The 10,343-nt window shown below is 30.7% G+C and overlaps 1 protein-coding gene across 1 annotated transcript in view; it reads right to left on the bottom strand.

Moving 5' to 3' along the window:
- LOC111714974 (protein Fe65 homolog) overlaps positions 1-10,343 on the bottom strand; it is a gene marked incomplete in the record, with an annotated part of 27,703 nt that overhangs the window by 10,549 nt on the left and 6,811 nt on the right. The window contains 6 exon segments of the mRNA XM_023490200.1: positions 1,674-1,799; positions 2,882-2,971; positions 6,948-7,069; positions 7,508-7,547; positions 9,861-9,940; positions 10,173-10,219. Coding sequence (XP_023345968.1) covers positions 1,674-1,799; positions 2,882-2,971; positions 6,948-7,069; positions 7,508-7,547; positions 9,861-9,940; positions 10,173-10,219 — 505 coding nt within the window.

Genomic DNA, 10,343 nt, shown 5'->3' with positions numbered 1-10,343 from the left:
GGGGTTCAGCAAAACTACAAAAAGTTTGAGATTAAACCCTCCCCCTCAAAATATCGTCTTCAAGAATCCAAATATTTGACAAGTCCTGAAGTTCTTATCTCATTAAGAGTATAGTTATGAGCCCGCCCCCCCCCCATCCTCTCCATCATCTCCTAAGCAAGTTCTGTTAATACACCATAACAAAACATAAACTATATTAGAAAAGTATGTTACGAAGAAAACTGCTTCTTGTATAACATTTATTTTAAGTAATATTGTTAAGTGAATATTTTTATCATAATGTTACTTCATTTGTATATCAAGTATTTCATTAGTAAAATAAATAAAAAATAAAAGCAAAGAAAATGTATATATACATATATGGATAGCAATTTAATTTTGGATGATGGTCATAAGGATGTTTTAATTCACTACTAAAGTTTTATTAAGATTTTCAAAGATTTGTAAAGATTTAATAAGTATTCGCCCTGTATTCTACTAACCCATGCTCGGATCTAGGAACTGCTTTGTTTGCTTTTGATTTATTATTTATTTCAATCCTTTTCTTTTCTAATTGTAAAAACTAATTTCTTTACCTTATAAATTTAAATAATTTAAATTCTTATTCTTAATATTAAGTTAGGTTCGTTTCATCGGCTTTTTCAAAAAGATTAAAAACTACACATTCAGTTTAAAAAACGTTCAAACTTAAAAAAAACCCTTCAGTTTAAAGATAAACACCACAAAGTTGTTTTAGGTTTGGATCATTGAGGGGTCGGAGGTGTTGGATAAGTAAGGAAGAGGGAAGACGAGGGGGGGGGGGGGGGCAGGAAGCTCTTCAAATATATGTTTATAACTAGAACGTAAGTTTTCTTTAAAGTAATATTAGGTGACCCACAAAAAGAAGCATAAAAATGTTTTTTTTCTAAACCTCAAAATGCCTTTTTTGTTCCAAAAGTTTTACCAAATTTTAAAATGATTAACCAGACCAAAGATTGCACAAACTTTTACAGCTTTGATACAATTTTGTAATAAAAACGTGAAACTTTTTTTTGCAAAACAACAGTTGTAAATGTGATCTATGTTCAGGATGAAAATCATCTATACTTTTTTTGACATTTTTTTCAGCAAAAATTTATTTCAAGTTTTCGGGATTACAACAAAGCTTGGAGGAACTAAATGCAGATAACGTATAATCCCTTTATATTTTATCTGAAAGTTTATGAAATAAAGATGTAAAATATCTGCAGCAGTAGAATTTAACTTTATCAAGGTTAAAGAGTTCCAAGTTTTTAAACAAAGTATGTATAGAATAGAATTTAAAAGTCACCATTAGAATTCAAGTTTCCCAATTTAAATATTGTATCAAAATAAAACCTTTTTAACGTTTCCATTTAGTTTCACAGAATACATTTCATTCTTGGAAAAACATTCAGATTTAGTATTTTTAAAAAAAATTTTCAGGGTCACCATAGCTTAGCGCACCCCCTGGCTCAGATAATGATTTGAATACAGGATGTCCCAAAAAAACTTTGCAGTAGGGTATTAGGTGCTGAGGGGACAATTTTTGTTTAATTTTTACAATCAAGGTGTCGTTGGAAAGCTCTTTGTTTCAGTTATTTCAAGTTGTAAAAGGCCTCATACTTTTGATGTTACAATCATTTTTATGTGACACCCTGTATATCACAATTTACCTTCTATCTGATGAAACTAATTTCTCAGTAAGTTTGCTTGATGACTGTGCTAATGACCGTTCTATTAAAATCTTCTTACAAATATCCCGTAGAGCGTTTGCTATTGTTCTAGCAGCTACCTCGCATCTAAATACAATAGCAGCTGATTTAGTCCAAATTTGTAACTGTCCCTTTAACCCAAGGTTCTTTAATAAGGTTGGTTACTCTCTATGCGCTCCGATGTACGGACAAGTCGACTCCTTAGCATAGATGGATAGAATCCTCATATGACGTCACGCTCGCCTCTGTAATCAGTGAAAATTTCGTCTCCATAGCAGAGATAGATAGAATCCGCATATGATGTCACTGATTATAGAGGCAAGCGTGACGTCATATGAGGATTTAAAATTCGGTGATGGTGATGGACCAAACCTCTGTAGAGTAAAAAAGTAGATGTTAGTTCCACATTTATTGAAAATATATTTCGGTCTGGGTTGACCCTCGTCAGTTCTAACAATAAAATAACCATCAAAATCGATAAAAAAAATTTAAAAATGTAAAAAATCACAAGAAGATAAACAAACAAAAAAGATTATTCAGAACAAAAATTTGGGCTGTCAAATGGACATAAGGGAAACGAACTCAGATTATGAGATGGAAAAAAGATAATTTGCAAATATTCACTTTTAAAAAAATGTTTTAAGACAATTATTATTCCTTGAGATTGTTTCTTCACAAAGATTAAAAACGAACTGTGTAGATGTGTGAGTATAGAGTGGGGGTGGGGTGGGGGGGGGTTCTATCTATCTATCTGCTAAGGAGACATTTTCCAGAATAACCAACCTTGTTAAAACACCTTGCTTTACCCGGTGTAAATTGAATGGTTTAAAGTTCTAAAGGGCTGAAGGGTGTATAAGAGATAAATTGACAGTTTTCTCGTCATTTATTGGAAACTCCACAATTTCCCATTTTTAAAGTCACGACCGCAGGATGAATTTTTCAATTTTTTAGAGTGTTATTTACGATTCACAACGGTATTCTTTAAGATGAGATATCCGGACTTTTTTATCAGAAATATTTTGTTTAAAAAGAAGTCTGTCGATTTCTGCTGAAGGCCGGAGAAAGATGGAAAATGTGAGAGAGAAAAACAAGGATATTTTCCTCAAAGTTCCTGAGATAGAGGTTTGAAGGCTACACGTATTAAAATTCTTGTTTGTATATTTATTTACCTGAATACATGGCAAACATGCTTTCTTGTAACTTTATCCCTGGATACGTAGGCAAAATCTTTACCATTGTCTCGCCCTACTCCCCACACTCTAGAACACAATTAGTATTATTATTTTTAATATTCAGATTTATTTACGCATTTAGATATTCAAAATTATTATATTATATTATAATTATTATATTTAGTAAAAGTAAATTCAGCCTATATTAAGCATAAAGTCTGTCCGCGTCAACCTTGTTGCACCGGCTAGTCCTGTCCATAGAGCTAGGTACAGTACAAACTGTGACCGGAAAAGTTGACCCGGCTCGGAAATTCAAATGTACTATGGCTGCCCGTGATTGAATATTCATTGAGCTTCTTTATATTTATTTGCATAATCTCTTATTTCAAAAACCAGATTTTTCAAAAAAAATCGAGTCGGCTTTTTTATAATCAAAACGTTTCCAGGAATTTTATTGCACTTAAATAAGTTGATTGAGGAAAAGTATCAAATTTTAGTGAGAGTAAAAAAGTAATCAATTATTAAGAACAATACTCTTAATTAATCAAAATCATTCTAACTACATTAGACATTTTTAAAAAGAATGTATAGCGTAATTTCAAGTACACTCCATGTGAAGATAGCAATACGTACCCTTGTCTGATCAGCTTTGAACTAGATATAATGCGTGTTTTTAAATATTTTAACTCTTTCTTTTCATTTGCGGTTTCTTGGTAAAAGTGACTTGTGCATTTCTAACCTTTAAGAAATAATGAGGAATTTCACAGAAATAAACACTTTTAGAGTTGAAAAAAAAACGTTGTCATCAACATTTTACCAGATTAAGGTTTCACGGGAACCGTAGAAAACTGTACATTTTCATCTATGCATGGTGGGTCACTTGAACTTACACTTTCAGTCCCTTTCATGAAACTAGGTTCTTGCTACAAACTCTGATTTTTAATTTCGATATCTTCGCGACATGATATCGTAGACATTTAATATTTTAACCTGTGAATTCTCTTAGATCAATTGGGCTGCAAAGATAAAGGAAAATTTGAGATTGTATTTCGTTTGTATTTTTCATTAAAAAAATTATTTAAAGGAAAAATTTATTTTTTAATCATTACGGGAAAATTATATTTTCAATTGGAAAATGTAAAAAAGAAAGAAAAATGCAATTTCAATTTTTTACGTATGTCCAAATATCATCAATATATTCCCAAATAGCATCAATATATTCCCAAATATAATCAAAATATTCCCGAATACCATCAATATATCCCAAATATCATCAATATAATCCCGAATACCATCAATATATCCCATATATCATCAATATAATCCCAAATATCATCAATATTTTCCCAAATATCATCAATATATTCCCAAATATCATCAATATAATCCCAAATATCATCAATATTTTCCCAAATATCATCAATATATCCCAAATAGAATCAATATATTCCCAAATAAAATCAATATATTCTAAAATAGAATAAATATATTCCCAAATAGTATCATTATATCCCAAATATCATCAATTATATTCCAAATATCATCAATAAAGTCCCGAATAGCATCAATATATCCAAAAAAAATCAATATATTCCCAAATAGAATCAATATATTCCCAAATAAAATTAATATATTCTAAAATAGAATAAATATATTACCAAATAGCATCAATATATCCCAAACAAAATCAATATATTCCCAAATAAAATCAATATATTCTCAAAAGGAATAAATATATTTCCAAATGGTATCAATATATCCCAAATATCATCAATTATATTCTAAAATAGAATAAATATATTACCAAATAGCATCAATATATCCCAAATAAAATCAATATATTCCCAAATAAAATCAATATATTCTAAAAACATATATATATTTCCAAATACTATCAATATATCCCAAATATCATCATTTATATTCCCAAATATCATCAATATATTCCCAAATATCATCAATATATTCCTTAATAGCATAAATATATTCCCAAGAAGAAACAAATATCACCAGTAGCAGGATAAATAAATCAGTGCTAAAAATATAAAAATATTTCCAATAAAATTAATTTTATCAAAGTGACTAAATTCTATTTTAAATGGATAAGTCAGAGCTAACAAAACTTTTTAATCAAAGCTAACTTATTCCCTGAACCTTTCAAATTTTTTTCAGCGTAAAAGTTAAGTTTGAATTTCAGAAAAATGCGTTGAAAACTTTATTAGAGAAAATTATTAGTCTTCTAAACTCCAAAGAGAACAGAATAAAGATCTAAGGGAAATAAAATATACTCTGATATAATAAAATATACACAAATAAAAGATAAAGATAAAGAGATTAAATCTGATGTAGTTTTGAACGTTATAGAAAGATAAAAAAAAAGAGGTTTACTTTCAGAGAGTAAGCAAGGAGTATCAGAACTAAGAGGAGGAATCATAGATTAATTAAAATAACAGATGGGACACTAAATGTCGTCTTTTCAAGATTTAGAGGTGTTTCGTTTACAATAAAACTGAGGCACTAGCCCAAAGAGTTACGCGCAGTTGGCGTAGAACAGGTTTTATCTCTGCAGAATTACAAGACAGAGAGAGAGCCTGTTTTACGCCGACTGCGCGTATCTCCTTTAAGCTTTTGCTTCAGTTATTGTGAACGAAAAACCCATTAATCTTGAAAGGACGATATCTAGTGGCCTATATATTATTTTAATTTATCTATGATAGGAATAAAGGATTTGTTAATTTACTATTACACAGTGACGTATTAGGACAGATCAAAAAAGAAGAAATACGTTAAGAAATAAATTTAATTAGATCTAGAATTGTATTCAAGTAAAAGTCTTCCCTCCTCAGCTCTATTCTCATTGACTGTAGGTTTGTATTGTATTGAAGAGAAAAGGGTTTATTCCTTTATCCTGAATCCAATGAATAATACAAGAGCAGACAAAGATAAAGTATCCCTTTCTTGCCACATCATTCTCTATTCTTCTCCTACCTCCCCTCCCTCTCCTCCTCACTTTCACACTCATTCCGTCTCCTTCCCTTTCTCTTTCCATGCCCTATCCCCCACCCCACCTTCTCTTTTCCTTTCTCTCATTCCCTAACCTCCTTCCCGCCCACCTTCTCCTTTTATTTCTCTCATTCCCTAACTAGGCCCCATAACCTTCTCCTTCCTCTCATTTCCTAACATTACAACCACCCCCCTTCTCCTCCTCACACCCCTTAACTTTCTCCTTTCTCAATCTCATTGCAACCTTCTCCTTTCTTATCATTTCCTAACAGGTTATTCACCCTCATTCCCTAACCTTCTCCTTTTCATTTCTCTCCGTAATCTGTTCCTTTCCCCTTTCCACCTTAACTTACTCCTTTCTCTTTCCCATCATAGTTTTCTCCCTTTCCCTTTCACAACATAACTTTCTCTCTATCCCTTTCACACCATAACCCCCTTCCTTTTCAATTCACCATAACTTTCTCCCTTTCCGTTTCACAACATAAATTTCTCCCTTTCCCTTTCACAACATAACTTTCTCTCTTTTCCTTTCTATCCATTTTTCTGTGGTAAATAAGGGAAACTATCCCCCCTCATCTCTCCAATTATAAAGTATGGGAAGATGATTGATTAAATATTAATAATGAAAAAAGGAAACATATTTACAACAATAAATAAAGGTGATAAAACAATGCACCACCGGATATTCAATATTATCATAATACATTTATATTCTAATTCCATCTTCTTTTCCTCAATATATTAGGGATATAATTAATGAAAAGAAAATAGATGCAAGGGCTTTATAAAGTTTACAATAAAGTGCCGAGTTTTTACAAAATGCCTTCCTGTAATTATCAGGTCTGGAAAGGAATTGAGTCAGTGACACAAACTCAAATTTTCTAATTTCTATATCTTTGCAACCTGATGCAAAACCTTTGATATTTCAATCTAGGATTATTTTATCACACAGAATCCATAGAATGAAATATCAAAGGTTAACGACATGAGATGGCAAAATTTGGTTTGTGGCAGAGACTCAATTCCTTTAAAGTTTGAAGAATACAAGATATCTGCAAACCTGATAGCATGGATCGGTTGAGAGTTGAGAACCCGTCCTGTATCTGACTCCAAGAGCTTGAGAGAACCTTCATCCAGCTCCAGGATAAGATCTAAACCTTCTCCCCATACTCCAACCCTCTCCTAGGGTACATTAAACAAGTTTAATGATAAATCTTGCTATTTTGACATTGGCCAATAAACATTTAAGAAGCAATTTTTTGGACTCGCTTCTGATTACTTAACATTTGGACGTCTCCATAAATATATGCAAGAAAATGCAGCAAAGGAACTGATTTTTTGCCACAACCCCAAATTTTATAATCCCTATAAATCTTTGAAACCTGATGGTGTAAACCTTTGATATTTCTAACTTAGATTATTTGGACTAATATGATTCATAATTTGAAATATTGCTGTAAAGTTACAAGGATGAGAAAATCAGAGTTTGTGGCAAAAACTCAATTCCTTTCTTTATTATTTTTGTTATTGGTCCCTCTTTATATAGATATTAATAAGAGAATAAATTTATACATAAAAGATAATACAAGAAATGTGCTATTGAATAATATGAAAAAAAACCTGATTATTAGCTTCCCTGTTGCTTAGCTCGACAATACACCTGAAATTTAACAGTTTAATTCTAAAATATTGGCGGATTAGTTTTAGAAGTATTGCTGGGAAAAGAAGAAGAAGAGGCCCTTTTGTACACCTAAATCATTTTGAAGATTGAGTAAATCCAAAAAGAGGAGATGTTTTTTATTTTCCTTAGTCAATGACTATTTTGTATGAGGAATATATTCTTAAAGTCTTGTAAAGGAATTTAACATTTATTTTATACTTAAATGGCAATTTTTAGGATTAAAGGGAAAATCATGTGTCTATCTAAGTATTTTGCTAATATAGTTTTTCTAACATGAAAACTATCAAAAGTCTCATGTAAATTAAAAATTAAAGGGAGTAAAGGCTAAAAACCTAAACAACTTAGGAGTTGGCCGAGACCCATCAGAGTTCTATCTGATGTTCCTGTCTCGAGAAATTGATTTAAAATTTTGGAAAAGTTTTACGAAAATCTATGTAAATATATAAAATGTTGTATAAAAATAGTAAGTTTAAATATAGCAAATACGCAACCAATCTGAAAACGACCAAATCCCAGAGGAGCCTAAGTAATTTAGGTTTGCTCTTATTATTATTTGAATTTAATAACTTTCCATTTTTAATAGATATATATAAAATTGACAATATAATTATTACGTCCATATCACGTGACCAGAACTGCCACCAATGGCAGTGTAGTATTGTAACAATGTGTGATTTTGTTGATCTTTTACGATCAGCGATTCAAAGATTTTTTAGATCGCTGAGATCATAGCTACCAATGGCAGTGTAGTATTTTTGACACGTGTCTCCGTCTGTTTCATGTGACCAGTATACTGCACTGCCATTGCCCATTGGTGAGAGTTTTGGATACGTAATATGGACTTAAAAATGATATTATCAATTATATCTATTAAAAAAGAAAAATTATTAAATTCAAATAATAATAGGAGCAATCTTAAGTTACTTAGACTTTCTGGGATATGGTCGTTTTCAGATTGGTAGCGTATTTGCTGAATATAATCTATTTAAACCTTCTTGAGAAAGGAACATCAGATAGAACTCTTATGAAAATCGATCAATTCTTAAAATGCTTAGGTTTCAGCCTCTAACCCCTTTCATTTTTCCTTTACAGTCCCTTTAAAGCAGCGGGAAATATGGTGATTTGGAAGCTTTGGCAAAACAATAAAAACAATGGGACTTTCAGGCATTTGAAACATTATGATTTTTTCATTAAAAGACTTGAAAAAAAGGTTACTGTCGAGCTGGCGATATTTTTTGGGATTGTTTTTCGAGAGAATAAATAACACCGGCGAAACGCTAATATTGAATTTGAAGGTTTTAGCAATTTCATTAAATTAAAACTGTTAAATTACTGGTTTAAGATAAATATATATTTCGAGATTATCCGGCCCTGAATCGATATTCAAGTATTACGAAACAGGCTGTTTTCTGATTGCATTATGATAAATTTTATTCACGCTTACTTATTTTTGATTAGTGTAAGTATAATTATTATTAATCATATCAAATTTATAAAAAGCATTATTCAAGGTTATCATTAATCATTTCTAATTTATTTAAATATAAAAGTTATGGTATTTTTGTTCGGTTTAGGGAACAAAGTACAATCGCCAGTTTTTGTACAGGGATACACTTCCCCCTTTTAGAGATTTTTTTTTCTGATCTTGAACTTTCAGAGAAAAAAGATGATTTAAAAAGTAACCACAAAATGTAGAAAGTTTTTGTCCAATTTTGTATTTTTCTGGGAAAAAACGTTAAAACTAATTTATTAAATATGCCCATGAAAGAGTCTGGTTTTCAATTATTGAATGCACTAATAGATAAAAAAGAAGAAGAATGTTTTAGTCATTTTCATTATGGAAAGAAAATCAGAAAGAAAGCAGAAACGATTGGAACAAAATACATAAAAACTAAATGACGACTTTTAAACAGTCTTCAGTCTCCGCGACAGTCATTCCTGATTCTTATCATACTGAAAACATCTTCAAAATATTTTCGTCTGTTGTAAGTTTATTTTTAAAAGCATTTATTATTCAAATAAGATTTAAGTCTGGTCTTTCAGATTTATTGATTTAAAGTGAAATTCAAAATGAGAAAAAAAGGACCAAAAAAATTAAAACACCATCTTCAAATGTAATTAAGTCTTTGCCACAAATTAAAATTTACTAATCTCTATATTTTGCAACCTGATAAAGTAAACCTTAATATTTGGGAAGCAAAGATATTGGGATTTGAACATCAGATTTTTTCGTAAAGACTTAATGCCTTTACATAAATAATTGAGGAAAAGAAGGTTTTTTCTCTCTCTAACCTATTGACTGCTCTACTGCTGTTCTCTGATGTTAGATCTTCCTCTGCTAGTTCACACCAACCCAGGGATACAACAACAACCTAGAGATACAACAACCTAGAGATACAACAACCTAGAGATACAACAACCTAAAGATACAACAACCTAGAGATACAGCAACCTAGAGATACAACAACCTACAGATACAACAACCTAGAGATACAATAACCTTGAGATACAACAACTTCTATTTCTTTTATTAATAAACACAAATCAATTACATCATGGGCGTTGCTTTTGTTCAACTTTGTGAAATATTTAAACACAATATACCTGCATAGGTTTAAATCCAGAAGTACTTGTTGACATACAGGATTCTTCTAAAATATATGTTTTTATACTTATCATAACATACAGGATTCTTCTAAAATATATGTTTTTATATTTATCATAACATACAGGATTCTTCTAAAATATATGTTTTTATATTTATCATAACATACA

Source organism: Eurytemora carolleeae, unplaced genomic scaffold (assembly GCF_000591075.1).
Source record: "Eurytemora carolleeae unplaced genomic scaffold, Eaff_2.0 scaffold1662, whole genome shotgun sequence".
Classification (NCBI taxonomy): domain Eukaryota; kingdom Metazoa; phylum Arthropoda; class Copepoda; order Calanoida; family Temoridae; genus Eurytemora; species Eurytemora carolleeae.
The sequence above is the reverse complement of the archived record's forward strand: the minus strand, read 5'-3'. Positions and strand labels throughout refer to the sequence as shown.